This window comes from Protomyctophum parallelum, assembly GCF_964188405.1.
Source record: "Protomyctophum parallelum genome assembly, chromosome: 7".
Lineage (NCBI taxonomy): Eukaryota > Metazoa > Chordata > Actinopteri > Myctophiformes > Myctophidae > Protomyctophum > Protomyctophum parallelum.
Window position 1 is genome coordinate 3,979,448 of NC_139705.1, and position 19,752 is coordinate 3,999,199.

Consider the following 19,752-nt stretch of genomic DNA (forward strand, 5'->3'; position numbering starts at 1 on the left):
TGCACAGTTGCAATGCACACACACCGGGGCTTTGCCTTTACTTATGAATCCTGTTACCAGTCCGTCCGTGTGTGTGTGTGTGTGTGTGTGTGTGTGTGGCTTTGTGCGTGGTGTGTGTGAGAGGGACACGGACGTAAGTTTAATTATTTACTACTGACATTAGTAGTGGGATGTGAACACGCCCTCTCTTATTTAATGTACTGCACTGCTGCAACCTAGCATAATAATGTGGGTGGCATATTATTACATACCGGTGTTATTATATTACGGCCATATACACTAACCCTGAAACATGACTGTCATAAGTGTGTGAAGAAGTAGAACCATGGGTCCATCATGGCTATAGTAGAACCTACAGTCTATGAGTAGAACACATGCATGCATTTTAATTCGAATTTGTAGTTCCTGTGCTGCAGTGCTCAGTGCTCACCCGATCTCGTGGAAAAGTGGCAAATATTAGGGCCTACGTTTTCTGCCAGAACTTTCAAATAGTTGTCATATACTAGTACTGTAGTATAGGCCTATGACGTCAATAGCTGACCTTCAAGCAAATATCTGCACCTGTTAGTTGCAACACTCTCCACTGACAGGAGGCAATTAGTCCAGCATGCGTTCTAATCTAGAGCATTGGCTGAACTGAGTTTATTGACAAGGAATTTGCTCATAACATGTTTTGAAACAAGTCTTGAAAGAGACTATGACTATGACTATGTCTATGGACACAGAGGATTATCCTCCTCTGTGTCCATAGAGCGGCGGTTCACTTCAAGTTCTCAAACCTTTTTGGCTCAAGTCACCCCTGAATTACATTGTTACTTTAGAGCACCATTTCATTTGTCACATTGACCTTACGCTGTACGCAAATATGTAAATCTTTCCCCCGAAGATACAGTAGGCTATGTCATGAGGAAAACTGTAGAGAGTATTTGTTTCCATTAGGACAGACTGAAAATAACTTGTAGGCGGGCATTCACCAAAAGTAGCCAATCTACATGACGACGAGTTCAGAGAATCAGAACGTGTCACGTTGTGAGCTTGTAGATCTGCTATGTTGGGTGAAGAGACTTGGTGCACTGTAGGCTGCAAAATAACGCACCGTTAATAATAACGTACAGTTTAACTCGGGTCTAGTGTAGAGGGTGGTTAAACTGAAGTGACATTGATGAATTCCAAATATTATCAAAGTATTCCTCAAGACACCCCTGAACTGCCATAGAATCCCTGCCATAGAGAGGTGCAATATTGGTGAGTTTACCCCATATTCATGATACCATCAGATCATAAGACTTTGATGTTTACACTTATAGTTATACAGGACCACAATGAGATAGGGGGTTTATCCTTTTTAATAGCATTTTTGTAAAATCTTACCACTGTATTTGCAAACCGTTAATAAAGTGTTCAATCAATCAAAATGTAATGAGCCCGGAACCCCTTTTGGTGTTGGCAATTATGTTACGCTTTAGCTATTGAAAAATAGCAGATCTACAAGCTCATAGCGCGCCACCGAGTGACGCGCTACGAGCTTGTAGGTCTGCTATTTTTTGAAAGATCGAAGAACGACTGACACGGAAACATAGCTTTTTCAGAAAACCCAGGATGTGGAAGACATTTATAGAATCTGACCTCAGCTCAAAAGTAAGGGTTTTGCAACTTAGAGGCAGATGGCGTAATAACAACAAGTTGCTTGTTGTAGCACACACCGGAGTTAAAACCATAGACTGTAAAAAATATGGACAAAGCGTTCTCCGGGTCTAACATGAACGTAAAATGAAGCCTGTCAGTCCTTGTATTGTAAGTCGCCATCTTTCTAGATCCGTTTTGGCCCAGCTGGCCATTGGCTGGCCCAGACAACGAGGCGGGACTTCCCCCCTTCTTCTCCGACTGTAACGGTAGCCACGCCCCTCAGAACATACGCGACTTTATGGTCATTGTTTTAATTAATGGGACCATAATTTTCCAAAAAGAATATTATGACATGAGAAATGAGACTTTAAACTAGTGACTGGAAGCAGAAAGTATTCATGACCATGTTTATTAAGGTAATACAGTCTAGGTGAAGTTGGGCCCAAATACATGGACTTCTATGGGGCTATGGGTTTTTCTGGGCCCAATGACAGCGCCACAACAGGCCATTATATGAACTTTCAGGAAATCCCGATTTCCTCAGTGGCTTCACAGAATATCTGTCTGACTGCCCCCCCCCTGGTTAAAACGTGGGGTGGTTGTAGAATACATACCAATTGATGATACAATGTATGGCAGTGGTTCTGGGGCTCTTTGGGTTCCCGGTGGAATCCAGCAAAAACGATTGATGGTTGGAAACCAAAAAGCTTTGATAACCACTAATACACGGAATATCAGTTATTCAGGGAACAACATATTGATTTAGTCCCTCATATCTTCCCGACAGGTGAATAACAACAATGTCTGCCAACGGGATACCAGAGGAGGTGTTGGTGGACACCGAACTGATCAAAGATTTAGAGACGGTTGCAAAAGATGCGGCCCTTCTCCACGGAGTCTTAATGCGCACCAAAGAGCACCCCAACTCATCGGAGGTGAGAAATGGAGGCACTCTCTCTCTCTCACGCAACAGACACACTGGCATCTTTCAGCAACGGGCCCATGTTCTGTTTAGTATGTTCAATTAACTATGAGATTTTACAAATTGAACCAGTTGTAGCAGTTACCATTGCACACATCTCACCTCTATGATCACCACCATGCTGCAAGCCCAGTAGCATTATAACTATTAGTAATAGCATTATTTATTAACCCATTTTGGGGTTAGCATTATGTTATGTTTTAGCTATTGAAAAATAGCAGATCTACGGTGGCGTGCTACGAGCTTGTAGGTCTGCTTACTCTGCTATTTTTGAAAAATCGAAGAACGACTGACATGGAAACATAGCTTTTTCAGAAAACTGTCAGGATGTAGAAGACATTTTTAGAATCTGATCTCAGGTCAGAATGGGTGACACACAGCATGTGGTTGCCCTATGCTATGCTCATTGCTCACACTGGCCAAACATTTTCTCGGCTCATACTGACATTTAGTCGGTATAATACAAACGTGGCTAAATGTTGGTGCAACCCCGTTGACAATGTGCAGGACTACATGGCAATTGGCTGTGGTTGTTTACTGACATAGTGGCTCAAAAAGACCAGGTTTGCTGCTGGTTAGATTGGTTTTACATTCCGCAGAAACAAAATGGCTGTAAGTGTATTTACCAGATAATGTAACTGTACTTTGTGGATGAGAACATCTCTTAACCCATTCTGACCGGGCACCCATTTTGGTGTTGGCATCATGTTATGCTTTAGCTATTGAAAAATAGCAGACCTACAAGCTCATAGCGCGCCACCGAGTGGCGCGCTACGAGCTTGTAGGTCTGCTATTTTTGAAAAATCGAAGAGCGACTGACATTTTTAGAATCTGATCTCAGGTCAGAATGGGTTAATCAGACCAGTGTGTGTCCAGTGGAAACCTCGTATGAATCTGATCTCAGGTCAGAATGGGTTAAAGGAGAATTCCATACTAGAAGGCTTTCTTACCTTTTTTATTTGTAGTCGTTACGTCCCCACCAAAGAGGTCCATGTGTTATTTTGTGCAAAAGCGCATTATTGGCTATTTCCCCTACCATAAATTTAATTGAATGGGGCTATGGGGTGTTGTGATAATTCGCTTATTTCCATCACTCATTTTTATTTATTTATAATTGTATATATCCTCTCTTCATAATGTAAATATTATCCCAAGCGGCACACTTTACTACTTATTTCGATGGAAATATGCGAATTAGCACAGAAACCCAACCCAACATAAGGGCTTATGGTAGGGGAAATGGCCAATAATGCACTTTTGCACAAGATAACACCTGGACCTCTTTGGTGGGGACGTAACAACTACAAATAAAGGTGAGAAAGCCTTCTAGCATGGAATTCTCCTTTTAACCCATTCTGACCGGGCACCCATTTTGGTGTCAGCATCATGTTATGCTTTAGCTATTTAAAAATAGCAGATCTACAAGCTCATATCGCGCCACCGAGTGGCGCGATACGAGCTTGTAGGTCTGCTATTTTTTTTTAAATCGAAGAACGACTGACATTTGTAGAATCTGATCTCAGGTCAGAATGGGTTCATCAGACCAGTGTGTGTCCAGTGGAAACCTCGTTATGAATCTGATCTCAGGTCAGAATGGATTAATGCTTACATTTGTAATTGTAGTGCCACAGAGCCAGTGAGTAACCAACTAACCAACCATGCAGTGGAATAGGATCAATAGAAGAGACCAATTGAGCTGTTCAGCCGGTTCCTGCTCAAACAGGCGTGTTTTAATGCAAAGTAATGCTAGGAATTTGTCTCTTTTGAGAGACGGGCTTTTGTAAAGAGTATCTGGCACGGGGCACATGTGTCCTGGTGGCTGTGTTTACTAAAAAGTTCAGAGGAATAACTTTGTTTTTGCATACTCCTGTTCAGTTCCATTTCGAGTTGTTGAATCTTGAATCTTTTGCAGGTGGTGACTTACGCTCCGTTCACGCTCTTCCCTTCCCCGGTACCCAAAGCTGTGTTCCTGCAGGCTCTGGCAGTGCAGACTCACTTCAACGTACTGGTGGACAAAATCAGTCAGGACTCAGGCTTTCTGGAAGAGGCTCTCGCCAGGTACATGTTTTAGCCCCTTGAACCCATTCTGACCTGAGATCAGATTCACACGAGGTTTCCGCCGGACACACACTGGTCTGATTATAACCCATTCTGACCTGAGATCAGATTAAAAAAAATGTCAGTCGTTCTTCGATTTTTTTCAAAAATAGCAGACCTACAAGCTCGTAGCGCGCCACTCGGTGGCGCGCTACGAGCTTGTAGATCTGATATTTTTAAATAGCTAAAGCATAACATGATGCTGACACCAAAATGGGTGCCCGGTCAGAATGGGTAAACCGACCCGTGGGAATCCCCACATTTTTGAGTGTGTCATTATTGGTTGGAAAAGAGAAAAAGATTCGCTACGTAACAAAAAAAAACAAAAACTTAAAGGACAACTTTAGTTTTTTTTTCAACCAAGGTTCATGTTTTAGGTTGTTACTAGAGAAAGTAAAAAGATGAGTGTTATTATTATTTTATTTATTTGCTGCTTTCTTTCGTTTTAGCGATTTTTAGCTATATTTGACAGGGGGGTGGGGGCATTCGAACATGGGGCTAAATATGTATTTCTTTTTTTACACTTTTATAGCGATTTATTATTTATTATAGTCCTACTAGACCCCAGGAAATTACATCTGACCACAAAAGATCACAGGATCTACTGAATACATGTGAAGGGGGGGGGGGGGGGGGGGGGGGGGTACTATAGGGCTGCCATGATGTGTTCTATGGCTCAACATGTCAGTTTGTCACCCCCTTCATATTCAGTAGATCCTGTGAGAAAATAATTAACGCTCATCTTTTACTTTCTCTAACGACAACCTAAACTTTATTTTGTTTTGTGTTGTCTTTGACTCTCACGGGGATTTAGTTTATGAAACATTCCTTAATCCATTCTTAATCCATCATGTTATGCTTTAGCTATTGAAAAATAGCAGATCTACAAGCTCATAGCGCGCCACCGAGTGGCGCGCTACGAGCTTGTAGGTCTGCTATTTTTTTTAAAGATCGAAGAACGATTTTTTTAATCTGATCTCAGCTCAGAATGGGTTTAATCAGACCAGTGTGTGTCCAGTGGAAACCTCGTATGAATCTGATCTCAGGTCAGAATGGGTTAACGGTGTCTGTGAATCCAGAATCCAAAAATGATACGCCACGTAACAGTGAAACGGCATCAAAAGTCCGTCCATGAAGTCCACAGCACAGCTCATAATGCAGTTTAGTCTTATCTCTTCAAGTTCTATATTTTCCTCTTCTACGGTTAGAGAACGAGAAAATAAACGTTTAAAACAGTTCCGGGCTGAACCGGATCGTGCAGAAAAGACTCGCGTGCCTAAGTGTTATTCTGTGAGTGATTTACTAACCGGCTGCAATGTAAAGGTCAATTTACGCTTTGAGTGAAAAGTCAATGTGTCTCTCAACTTTCTAGCTACTTTTAGAATGAGCAGCTTAACACAACATTTTAGATGAGTTAATATAGTGTCACAATGATTTTAACCATTTTTTGGCTATTCAACTGTTTAGCTTACAACTGTTTTTGTTTTTGAAAAATAGTGAAAACGTGTGCAAATCTTTGAATATATAGGCTATATATACATCTTTAAGCAAACATCTTTTAACAAAAATATCCATGTCATGAAAAAGTATGAGCACCGCTGATATAGATATAGATTTAGAAGACATTTGTAGAATCAGGCTCAGGTCTAAATGGTTTAACCCATTTTGGTGTTGGCATCATGTCACACTTTAGCTATTGAAAAATAGCAGATCTACAAGCTCATAGCGTGCCACTAGCTTGTAGGTCTGCTATCTTTGAAAAATCGAAGAACGACTGACGTAGAAACATAGCTTTTTCAGAAAACTGTCAGGATGTAGAAGACATTTTTTGAATCTGATCTCAGGTCAAAATGGGTTAATAAGAATATTGTTTAGATACATGCATGCCACTTTGTGTTTTCATAGCACCATTGCAGTCGATGAATTTACCAGAAGATTATTCAATATCCACAAACAAATCCAGAAAGAAGGAAGGTCTCAGGTATGTAAAAATAAATAATCTCCCAGTAAGAAAAAGCAAGGCTTTTGCACACCTACAGTACAGGGTGCTTAGGAGAAGGGCAGCCAAGTACCCGACGTACTGAAAAAGAAGGGATTCCCGCACACTTCCGTCAAATGCAGTGAAATACTTTTATTAGGGAACCAGCAACGTTACGGCTCATACCTCTTTCATCAGACTATCTTTATCGTAGATATCTTCATCATAAAGATGGCCTTGTGAAGGCCGTTTAGGCCAAAACGTTGCTGGTTCCCGAATAAACTATTTCACTGCATTTGAAGACAGAGTGTGGGAGTCCCTTCTTGGTGAAAGTAAAACTACAATACGTTTCGCTGTCTCGTCATGTTTCTATCTGTCAACTCACTCGCTGTGCAATCTGCAACGCTCTGATAGACATGTCAAAGGATTCCCTCCGCACCCCCCTTCCAGCGCCAGGCACCGTCTTGCAGTGGGGTCGTTTTATTTATCGTTACCTGGCTGGCTGCTTGTGGTCACGACCGTCCAACTTTTCTTTTTTTGTTGACCGGGTCCGTCATTCGCGAGAATGTAAGAAGTCAGAAGCCCTTTCTGCGAAATTCTGCCCCTTTTCAACTTCATTCGACTTCGGGTTCGACTCCCGTTCCCGACGGCCTTTATTGCATGTCACTCCCCCATCTCTCTCCCCCATTTCCTGTCAGCCTACTGTCTGTCCCTCTATAAAATAAACGCGAAAGCAGCAAAAAAAAAACCCATAAAAAACCCCATAAGAAATTGCCACAAGTTCAGGGACCTGCTCAGATGTGTCTAGGGACTCGCGGGATCCAGAGAATTAGGAGGTGTCTCTCCTCATATACCCGTTGGCATAAAGGAGCCTTTCAAACGTGAAGCGATAATGAACGCGCCTATAGTTAATTTTCAATGAGACCTGCGGGGGGGTTTTTGCGCGGAGAAGTCGCGGCGCGACGACACGAGCGTATTTTCGTTGAGCGCGGTCCCCGTGAATCTGTTGTGCGCGTGCTTGTTTCGTGCACACGCCCCCCCCCCCCCCCCCGCGACTCACCAGACCTGGATTCTGTTTAGCGAGTGGCGCGCTACGAGCTTGTAGATCTGCTATTTTTGAAAAATCGTTGAAAATGTGGCCCAAATGTTTTGAATATGTATATTCTTTCAGAGCGAACGTTTTCAACTCAAATCTTTGCTCAGGCCTATAGCTGTCATTCTTAACATTGGCTCATTCCTCTATTTGGGCGCTTGTGTTCCTCACCCAGTCCATCGTCTTGGGTCTGAATCGCTCGGACTACATGCTGGATCAGGACGAAGACGGGACTTCATCTCTGAAGCAAATTGAGATCAACACGATCGCTGCGAGTTTCGGCGGTCTCTCCTCGAGGACTCCAGAGGTCCATCGGTAAGACGTCCGTCAGTATGCCTGACTGGCAAGTTTTTGGCACTTTGGCTTTATCACTCGAGTCAATGTAAATAGTCAATAAGACCTATTTAAAGCTAGATGTATAATAAATAAATCAAAACGTTCGCTCTGAAAGAATATATTTTCAAAGATTCGTGCCGCATTTTCAGGATTTAAAAATAAATAAATAGCAGACCTACAAGCTCGTAGCGCGCCACTCGGTGGCGCGCTACGAGCTTGTAGATCTGCTATTTTCCAATAGCTAAAGTATGACATAATGCTTAGTTAAAACACCAAAAGGGGTTCCCGCCCAGAATGTCAACCAATTGTATTAGATTTTTTTCCCCCCAACCCATTTCCCTTCTTTTACAAGTTTTAGAATTACAATTTACAATTTAGGCTTTTGGCAGACACACCTAATCCAGCGCGACTTAAGCAAGAACAGTAAGCAAGAACAAAAACATGGTAATACGTCGTCATATACATAAAAATAAATAAGTCATCATGAATCATTATGTAAGCTAAGAACCTAAGGGTGAAATATTAAATTGTATGGTAACTATCCTCACGTTGCTGTTTGCAACAGCCAGTTAAACCCCAGCCATCCCTTCCTGTTCCGTCTAGATAATATCCCTAGACTTTCAACTAGCCAATTACAGCGCGACATATGAAACTAGGGGTTTTTCATGATTCTGAATCCATTCCAAGCATTGGTTTTGCACAAAAAAACACTCCTTGGGCTAAATTAGGCCATATCCACTTGACCAAATGTGCTGACCTCATCACGTTTGTGATGACGGCTATGGCCGTTTTCCTCCCAAGGAGTGTTTTTTGTGCAAAACTAATGCTTGGAATGGATTCAGAATCATGAAAACCCCCCTAGTTTCATATGTCACATGCTACTGAAAGAATGATGACATTTTGACTTTTTTTCTTTATATAGGATGTCATGGGTATGGTCACATGTTATGCTAATAACTCAATTTCCCCCGGGAGTTGAATTTCAAACTTTTAGTACATGTTATTAGACACCTTTAGAAACACATTGGTGAAGAAATTTCTTGGTAACGATTTAGTTCCCAGATTGGTCAAATACCTGATAAAATGCCCTTACTATAAGGGTTATCGAATTGTTCACGTTACATACATATTTTTTTTTTTAATAGGTTTTTATTGAGAACAGATTATAAATTGTTACACATACATTATGATATGAATAAAAAAAATCTTTTATAGAAAGAAAAAAAATACAATACAATACAAGGACAAAAAGAGAAAGAAACCCCTCAACCCTCCCACGCATACTGCCCAGTGACACCGCATACTATAAAATAAAAATTGAAAAATGGAAAACATCTGAACAGTACAGTAAACCATATCAGTGGTATCCTGAAGTTACGTACATATTCTAACAATAACAATAATAATATGAATAATATCTCAAACTTATATAGCGCTTTTCTGAGTGCCCAAAGACGCTTTACACGGGGGGGGGGGGGCTTTACAGAGGTAACGACAAATAAAAACAACTTTATTAGAAAAAAGGGGAAAAAAACACTAAAAGCTAAAGAACATTAATTAAAAGACAGTGAAAAGGCTTAGCTAGGGAAGGCAATATTTTGAAGAGGTGGGTTTTGAGGGTGGTTTTGAAAGTTTGGAGGGTGGTGGGGGGCATCTCTGAGTGCCTCTTAGGGAGGGCATTCCACAGGGTTATGGGGCAGCAAAGGCTGAAAGCTCTGTCACCCCACGTACGGAGTTTGGTTTTGGGCACGTCGAGGAGGTTTGCGTCAGCAGAATATCTATATTCAATTGATGAGGCTAGGTAACGGTTCCTTCTTTATCTCTTCCATGTGCTGCTCGTATATGCTCTCAGGCACGTCCTTAGAGTGGCCGGTCGACATGAGGAGAGCCGGCGCGTTTTAGACAACAATCCAGCAGCAGGTCTGGCCATGGGTCTGGCCAAGGCCTGGGAGCTCTATGGATCAGAGAGGTATAGGCTGAAGTGAAAACCTGCAGAAACTTGATATTTAACACCATTCTGACCTGAGATCAGATTCTAAAGATGTCTTCTGAATCCTGACAGTTTCCTGAAAAACCTATGTTTCTGTGTCGGTCGTTCTTCGATTTTTCAAAAATAGCAGACCTACAAGCTCGTAGCGCGCCACTCGGTGGCGCGCTACGAGCTTGTAGATCTGCTATTTTTCAATGGCTAAAGTGTAACATGATGCTAACACCAAAACGGGTTAAAACCTATAACTAACCAACCAACATGCGCTTGCTCATGTAGGTTATTCAAATAATGCATCAGGATATGCTTTTATAGTCTACTTAACTAAGTTGATTAGTCTGATGTGAAAATAATAGTTAACCGATCTACAAGCTCACAATGCATCACGCATCGCATTGCAAGCTTGCGAGGTCTATTTTCACACAGCAAAAAATAAATGAATCGTAACAGAGGCAAAAGGTTTAAAATAATGGTGATATTGGCCATCCCTTGTCCTTGGAATTCAACATTATCAGATTAGCACCCACAATGATCCATGGTCACAGTGTCTCATAAGGACACCTTACATTTATACAATTGTATTGTAGTACTATGGAACTGTTATTTTGTTGCATTTTTCTTGTTGCGCCAAAGTTGGATTAGTTCAGTCATCTTTTATGCCTTCAGCACCACCTGTTGGACAAACAATATTTCAGGAAGACATACAGTATGCTGTGTGTCGGCACAGACCTAATTTAAATGTTTGTGTTGAAAAACAGAGTGCCTTTTACGCCATTTTTGACTTGAACAAACCGTTCTTCTTCCAGAGCAGTTGTCATGTTCTTGGTTGAGGAGGTCCAAAGAAATATCTTTGACCATCGATACGTTGAGGATGAGCTGTGGAAAAGGTACGTCCCGTTTACGAACTGCCCTTACGTTGTACAAAAGGAACTATATTACAAATCGTATTTTTTATTCCCGTTTCAGAAATATTACTACAATTCGAAGACGTTTTGAAAATGTCTCTATGACGACGTCCCTCGACCAGGAAAAGAGACTATTCGTGTAAGTAGGGTTTGTCAAACAAAATGATTCTTTCTTGACCCATTTAGGCCTGACGTCGAAATAAATAAAAAAAAATCTTCTGAAAGAATATATATATATTCAAAGATTTGTGTCACATTTTCACGATTTTTCAAAAATAGCCGACCTATTTTTCAATAGCTAAAGTATAACATAATGCTTAGTTAAAACACCAAAAGGGGTTCCCGTCCAGAATGGGTTAAAAATGATCTTAACCCATTCTGACCTGAGATCCGATTCATACGAGGTTTCCACTGGACACACACTGGTCTGATTAACCCATTCTGACCTGAGATCAGATTCTAAAAATGTCAGTCGTTCTTCGATTTTTCTAAAATAGCAGACCTACAAGCTCTTAGCGCGCCACCGAGTGGCGCGCTACGAGCTTGTAGATCTGCTATTTTTCAATAGCTAAAGCATGACATGACGCCGACACCAAAATGGGTGCCCGGTCAGAATGGGTTAATAAATATGGGGCAAAGCGATAAGACACAATTAAAGTTGGACGAAACGCATCTGCCTTTTCCACAATTTTCAAAGCGGCAAGCTTTTGGGTGGAGATAGGATGGTGGACAAGTGTGTGTGATGGTATATGAAACACTATATGCTACATGCACAAGGCGTGTGGCTCTTAGCGAGCTTACAGGAGTGATAGTGAGTCAGTCGGAAATTGCTGCAGGCTTTGAGGGGATAGTGGCCAGTGGCATTGTGGTTATAACGTGTCCGCCCCTGAGATTTGCGAGGTTCAGATTAAATTTCAATCCCAAGTCATACCAAAGAATATAAAAATGCTATACTCGATGCCTTCGTGCTTGGCACTGAGCACTGATGGCTGGAGAAGTGAGAGGTGGGTAAGCCTAGGGATGGTCTCGTGCATGCACCCAAAACGTCACAATTCAGAAAAGTTGTTCTCAACTGTTCTTTAACTTTTTCAACACACTTAACACTCAAAGTGCCACAATGGAAACAAGCTCTTGAGCTTTAGATATTTTTTTGTTCATGCCTTTAGTGTCGATGAAAATGTCAATTAGTCAAACGGGCTACGTGGTGACAAGAAGCCAAGAGTTTTATAAAATAACATTCTGTTAACCCATTCTGACCTGAGATCAGATTCTAGAAATGTCTTCTACATCCTGACAGTTTTCTGAAAAAGCTATGTTTCCATGTCAGTCGTTCTTCGATTTTTCAAAAATAGCAGACCTACAAGCTCGTAGCGCGCCACTCGGTGGCGCGCTATGAGCTTGTAGATCTGCTATTTTTCAATAGCTAAAGCATAACATAATGCTAACACCAAAAGGGGTTCCCGCCCCAAAATGGGTTTAAAGTTGTCTTAAACACTGCTTAACCTCTTGAACCCCCCTAGCAACACTATTCTGGGCATGTTATATGTTGAAAATGTGTATAAATATGTATGAAAATAGCAGATCTTCAAGCCCTCAACACACCGCAACACTGTGAGTTTGTAGATGTACAGCAAAGATGTTTGAGTAGAGGGGGGAAAAAAGGAGGGGAGTAAGTAATAAGTATCGAACCCTGGGGAGTCCCGGTCAACAAAGTATAATGGCGTTCATGTGGTTAACAGTTTGGGGTTTCGTTTTCCTATTTGCACTCATAGATTTCTACATTCTTTTCAGAGATGGCCAGGAGGTTGCAGTGGTGTATTTTAGGGATGGTTACATGCCTCAGAACTACACATCTGAACAGGTCTAGTTTCTGTCTTGTCTTTCATTACAAGTTTGTTGAGTATTGAATTCTGAGAGCACAGTAGTGATTGTTAAAGCCAACTCCACATTTTGCACAGATTCGTTCACGATGTTTTGCGTCGCAGCTTGTTCGGCAGGAGACCGCCGTCAAACTGGAGCCCGTTTGATAAAGAACCGAACATGTTCGGTCAGCTGGCGACCCTCGGTTGCCGACTCTATCCGTGTTGTAGTGATAAGGGGCTAAATGCTCCACTGTAGAGTGGTACTGTCTGACTCGTCATGTTTCAGTGCTGACTACTCGTGCAGTGTGAACTAGATAACATAATTATTCTCAATGTCTCAACTCTCAATTTATAGTCATACCAATTGATCAACTCCAAAGCAAAGCTAGTGAAAAACATGTTTGTTTTGTTTTGCGGGATGCATTGGTAGAGGCTCCAGTTTTCGTGAAAAGCTAGCTTGCCAGATTCCGTGAGTGAAACAAGCGACCAGGTCTATGAAAACAAGCCCAAAATGAGCAACCAGTTTCACCACTTGAGCCTAGGCGATTACATCCGCTATTTTCAAAAAGAATCATGAGAGCAAGTAAAGCCCAAATAAGACTTCAGACTATAGACTTCAGAAATGAGCCCAAACTAAAGCAACGGGCAACTATGAATATTAAGCTATGTTACAGGAAAACTAGCCCAAAGTCGCTTATAATAAGCAGAACTGGCAACACTGCAGGCTGCTTTTTGCAATTTTGCATGGGGAAAAATAATGTTTCGCCGGGCGACTGGTTTTGTGCTGATTAAAACTGCTAGTCTGTTGCAATCTGACAGTTTTAAGCAGTCTTTGACTAGTCTGAACAAGTTTGCTTGGTGTGGAGTCACCTTTAGTGGCTTGAGGAACCGAGATGAAAAAAAAACCCCACAAAAAACATGTGTGTGTGTGTGTGTGTGTGTATATATATATATATATATATATATATGGTAGTTAATAGTTCTTAAATGTTTCTTTTTGATGCATTCAAAATACATATGAAATAAATTGTAATTAAACCAGCTAATTAAGATAAAATCTTCATAATTTATAAAAAAAAAATGGATTTTTTTTTAATAAATATAGATATGTGTGTGTATGTCATATTGGTATAATCTGCTTGTTCATGTTTTTTTTATGTGCCAATAGAGTGATTTTGAGCCCCTGTCCCGAGATGCAATGAGAAACACCCCGAGGTTTATACCAAAAGGAATCATCGTATTTGCCGTCGTTTTATTTTTGCAGAGTTGGGAAGCTCGCCTGCTGATGGAGCGCTCTCTGGCTGTGAAGTGTCCAGACATCGGTACCCACCTCGCCGGAACCAAGAAGGTCCAGCAGGAGCTCGCCAGACCTGGAGTCCTGGAGAGGTTCTTCCCCGAGCAGCCCGAGGTGGTGGAACAGATCAGAGACACCTTCACCGGCCTTTACACACTCGACATGGTGAGGGGGACTCCAATGGCAGAGTCGGTAGTACGCTCGAATCCATTCTTAACCCATTTTGGTCGATTACAAAAAAAAAAGGCTTCTAAATCCTAAAAATAATTCTGAAAAACCCATGTTTCTAATGTCAGTGGTGCTCAACCTTTCTCATGTCAAGGACCCCCAGAATTATCTCTATTGGGCCACGGACCCCCCCATCTCAAAATATGGAGTTCCAGAGACCCTGAAATATATATTCAAAGATTTGCGTCCACATTTTCACAACTTTTCAAAAAATAGCAGACCTACAAGCTCGTATGAGCTTGTAGATCTGCTGTTTTTCGATAGCTAAAGCATAACGTAATGCTAACACCAAAAGGGGTTCCCGTCCAAAATGTGTTAAAATGTTTTTTTTCAACCACATGATATCCAGATGTCTGTAAACGGCCCCTTAACCCATTCTGACCTGAGATCAGATTCATACGAGGTTTCCACTGGACACACACTGGTCTGATGAACCCATTCTGACCTGAGATCAGATTTTAAAAATGTCAGTCGTTCTTCGATTTTTCAAAAAATAGCAGACCTACAAGCCCGTATCGCGCCACTCGGTGGCGCGATATGAGCTTGTAGATCTGCTATTTTTAAATAGCTAAAGCACGACATGATGCTAACACCAAAATGGGTGCCCGTTCAGAAAAAAAAAGGCTTCTAAATCATAAAAAATAATTCTGAAAAACCCATGTTTCTAATGTCAGTGGTGCTCAACCTTTCTCATGTCAAGGACCCCCAGAATTATCTCTATTGGGCCACGGACCCCCCCATCTCAAAATATGGAGTTCCAGAGACCCCCCCCCCCCCCAGAAGCCAATATTTTAGTTAAAATGTTCACTCTGAAATATATATTCAAAGATTTGCATCCACATTTTCACAACTTTTCAAAAAATAGCAGACCTACAAGCTCGTAGCGCGCCACTCGGTGGCGCGCTATGAGCTTGTAGATCTGCTGTTTTTCGATGGCTAAAGCATAACGTAATGCTAACACCAAAAGGGGTTCCCGTCCAAAATGTGTTAAAATGTTTTTTTTCAACCACATGATATCCAGATGTCTGTAAACGGCCCCTTAACCCATTCTGACCTGAGATCAGATTCATACGAGGTTTCCACTGGACACACACTGGTCTGATGAACCCATTCTGACCTGAGATCAGATTCTAAAAAATGTCAAGTCGTTCTTCGATTTTTCAAAAATAGCAGACCTACAAGCTCATATCGCGCCACTCGGTGGCGCGATACGAGCTTGTAGATCTGCTATTTTTAAATAGCTAAAGCATAACATGATGCCGACACCAAAATGGATGCCCGTTCAGAATGGGTTAAAACACGATACTGTATATCATTGTATTCACCTTTTACCATTCAATATTCTTCTGGTGAATACCGTGAATAACTGCATGTATTATTAATTCCCCGTTGACAATTCTGAGGAAAGATGTTGAACAGTATAGTCAAAGTTTGTGCTGCTTCTTCTTCAAAGGCTTCTTCTACGTCAATGTGCTCCGCTGTCTCTCTTCTGTTCCCACATGACGCCATCATGTGTTTCTGTCCCCCAGGGCCCAGAGGGGGACCAAACGGTGGCATTGGCTTTATCTAAACCAGAGCAGTTTGTCCTGAAACCCCAGAGAGAAGGAGGAGGTACATTGTGTGTGTGTGTGTGTGTGTGTGTGTGTGTGTGTGTCGCAGGGCCGGATTTACCCTCCCAAGGGCCCCCGGCCTAGACACATTTTCAGGGCGGGAACCCCTTTTGATGTTAGCATCATGTTATGCTTTAGCTATAGAGCACCGAAGTCTGACGTCACTTTCAGTAGAGGGCGTCAGTCCCCAGGTTCATGTATTTGTTTAGTTGCATTGAAATCCCCATTGAGGCGATTTTTAGATCGCCTCATATAACAACTGTGTTTGAAAAATAAACATGTCATCCCGGCCGCTTCACTCATATGGATATGAAGAATCAACTGACTGAGAGAAAACGCTAATGCTACTGCTGCTGAATTAGTTACATTTTCGCTAGAAGCAGACTGTATCATTATATGAGTGACTGACTGTTGCAAACGATACAGAGACACCTCCCTGACAATAACGCTGAGAAAGCTTGTTTATTTTTGGACCACAACGCTTATAGTAGACGATATTAAGATCACCCCATGTTATTCTCCATAGAGAAATTACTTCCGCGAACCGGGGGAATCGAAGGGATGAGCGAGTTACGTCAGGACTTCGGTGCTCTATTGAAAAATGAAGACCTACAAGCTCGTAGCGCGCCACCGAGTGGCGCGCTACGAGCTTGTAGGTCTGCTATTTTTGAAAAATTGAAGAACGACTGACACGGAAATATAGCTTTTTCAGAAAACTGTCAGGTTTTTTTTTATCTGATCTTGGGTAAATCCAGCCTATGGGCGCGCGCCACCCGAGCGCTGTAGTGTAGTTTTCTCGTTCGAGGCCAAATAAGGTTTCTCTTTTCTTTCAGGTAACAACATCTATGGGTCAGAGATGTGCCAGGTACTGGAGGTGGTCAAGGAGAGCACGGAGAGGACGGCGTACATTCTGATGGATAAGATCCAACCCAAGCCTTTGCAGAACTACCTCCTGAGGCGAGACGCGCCCCTGGAGCTCAGCAGCTGTGTCAGTGAGCTGGGAGTGTTCGGAGCTTATGTTAGGTATCTCAAAACATCAACATGCAATCTTTGCACACTTTTGCTTTGTCTGCCACTATATCTCACTGTCAATCTCTGTGTCTTAGTGTAATCTTATCTCCATGCTGATCTAATGTAATCTCTTTAAGGTCAATATAAAATTATATTGACATCCAACCCTGGTTTGTGCATTATCAGAATTGACAAAACATTTGCTTACTCTCGTTTTTGTTTTGTTTTTCTCTCCGGTTTCTACTGTTAAACACACGTAGTCGTATAATAATAATGAATTACTTTTGTCTCCTTTAGTTGCTTCATGTCTTCATGTACATGTAAATACGTGAGATTTGCACTAGCCCACAGAGTTGAAACATCAAAAAAATAAGTTATGGCCTTTTTTGTATACCACACCGGCATAGAGCGTCGCAGTCCCTCCCCCTTTCAGAACGAGTGGCCCAGGAAATGAATCCCAATGCATTTTCCCCCATAGGCATTTCTTAAATTATTTATTTAAAGACCTTTTTAAGCGTCGTGCGAAGCCAACTCTTTGTCGTGACAAATCATGACAACACACACAATATTTTGGAACAAACAAATAATTACAAAGAAGAAAAACAACAAAAGAAGTGTTGTAACCTGCCGTTTTTTTTCTACTTTCTAATTCTTTGTTTGGCCCGAAATATTGTGTCTGTTGTCATGATTTGTCACGACAAGAGTTGGCTTCGTACGACGCTTAAAAGGTCTTTAAATAAAAATAATAAAAAAAGCCTATGGGGAAAATGCATTGGGATTCATTTCCTGGGCCACTCGTTTGGGGAGGGACTGCAACGCTCTATAGACAACCAATATAAGGCAACATTTCCCAAATGTCATCATGCTTTAAGTAGCATGTGACAATTGTGACATGTCAAACTAGGGGTTTTTCATGATTCTGGATCCATTCCAAGCATTAGTTTTGCACGAAAAACACTCCTTGGCCTAAAAACAGCCCTAGCCGTCATCACAAATGTGACAAGGTCAGCACATTTGGGCACATTTTGGCAAGTGGACATGGCAGAATTTAGGCCAAGGAGTGTTTTTCGTGCAAAACGAATGCTTGGAATGGATTCAGAATCATGAAAACCCCCTAGTTTGACAATTGTCACATGCTACTTAAAGCATGATGCAATTTGGAAAATGTTGCCTAATATTGATTGTCTATGGTGTGGTATCATAGAAAAAATATGGACAAAGCGTTCTCCGGGTCTGATATGGACGTAAGATGAAGCCAGTCAGTCCTTGAATTGTAAATCTCCATCTTTCTAGATCCGTTTTGGCCCAGCTGGCCCATTGGCTGGCCCAGACAACGAGGCGGGACTTCCCCCCCCTTCTTCTTTGTTGGTTTTTATTTTGACTCGAACGGGGGGTGGCTCCCCGATCATAGACTGTAACGGTAGCCACGTCCCTCAGAACATACACGACTTTATGGTCATTTTTTTTAAATAAATGGGACCATAATTTTCCAAAAAGAATATTATGACATGAGAAACGAGACTTTAAACTAGTGACTGGAAGCAGAAAGTATTCATGACCATGTTTATTAAGGAAATACAGTCTAGGTGAAGTTGGGCCCAAATACATGGGGCTATGGGGTTTTTTTGGGCCCAATGACAGCGCCACAACAGGCCATTATATGAACTTTCAGGAAGTCCCGATTTCCTCAGTGGCTTCACGAAATATCTGACTCCCCCCCCCCCCCCCCCCCCTCTTACTGTAGTGCCAGCCTCATCATAGCATGGATTCACTGAAGCTTCTAGTGAATGCACACTATGAGGGCTGGCCAAGTCAGGCTAATACTGCAGTATGTGTCCACTCGAAAATGTACGCTAAAATGCATTTTGGCATTGCTCTTGGGTCCCGTGTGTGTGTGTGTGTGTGTGTGTGTGTGTGTGTGGCTGTGTGTGTGTGTGTGTGTGTGTGTGTGTGTGTGTGTGTGCTTGCAGGCAGGGTAAAGACATGGTAATGAACCAATGCGTGGGACATCTACTGAGGACAAAGAGCACTGAACACGCTGATGGGGGCGTGGCCGCCGGAGTGGCCGTGCTGGACAATCCTCTTCTCTTTTGAAAAACGTCTGACCTGAGATCAGATTCTAACCGGAGTGCATGGCCGTGCTGGACAATCCTCTTCTCTTTTGAAAAAAACGTCTGACCTGAGATCAGATTCTAACCGGAGTGGCCGTGCTGGACAATCCTCTTCTCTTTTGAAAAAAACGTCTGACCTGAGATCAGATTCTAACCGGAGTGGCCGTGCTGGACAATCCTCTTCTCTTTTGAAAAACGTCTGACCTGAGATCAGATTATACCGCACAGAAGAATGGCGGTTCTTTAACGCATTTTGACCTGAGATCAGATTCTAAAAAAAAAAAATCCTAAATCCTATTTAAAAAAATAGCAGACCTACAAGCTCGTAGCGCGCCACTCGGTGGCGCGCTATGAGCTTGTAGATCTGCTATTTTTTTCAATAGCTAAAGCATGACGTAATGCTAACACCAAAAGGGGTTCCCGCCCCAAAATGGGTTAAAAGACCTGAGACCGGATTCTGCAAAAAAAAAGATCTTCTAAATGATGACAGTTTTCTGCGGAAAAACGGGTCCTGGTTAAGTCTCGGCTGTTGCCGTTCACACATGACGTGGTGTAACGTGTGATCTGCGTCGTGTTGTGGAATAATGAAGTTTCCGGACGACTTCTCTCTCTTTGTTGACAGTTTAATCTGG

At 42.0% G+C, this 19,752-nt stretch overlaps 1 protein-coding gene across 3 annotated transcripts; it reads left to right on the forward strand.

Annotated features, from left to right (window-relative positions):
* Nucleotides 1–2,416: 2,416 nt before the first annotated feature.
* LOC310862214 (glutathione synthetase-like) lies at nt 2,417–19,377 on the forward strand. 3 transcript variants are annotated; one of them, XM_083769985.1, is made up of 13 exons: nt 2,417–2,561; nt 4,521–4,666; nt 6,611–6,686; nt 7,952–8,091; nt 9,965–10,081; nt 10,906–10,986; nt 11,066–11,143; nt 12,796–12,865; nt 14,131–14,325; nt 15,918–15,999; nt 16,832–17,021; nt 18,980–19,058; nt 19,268–19,343. In XM_083769985.1, exons 1-13 carry the CDS (start codon nt 2,427–2,429, stop codon nt 19,310–19,312), a joined length of 1,434 nt encoding a protein of 477 aa, XP_083626111.1. In that variant the 5' UTR covers nt 2,417–2,426; the 3' UTR covers nt 19,313–19,343. The 3 variants fall into 3 exon arrangements, with proteins under 3 accessions (XP_083626111.1, XP_083626110.1, XP_083626109.1); XM_083769984.1 differs by lacking the exon at nt 19,268–19,343 and adding an exon at nt 19,212–19,224 and having other exon boundaries at nt 18,980–19,137; XM_083769983.1 differs by having other exon boundaries at nt 18,980–19,377.
* The last annotated feature ends 375 nt before the right edge of the window (nt 19,378–19,752 follow it).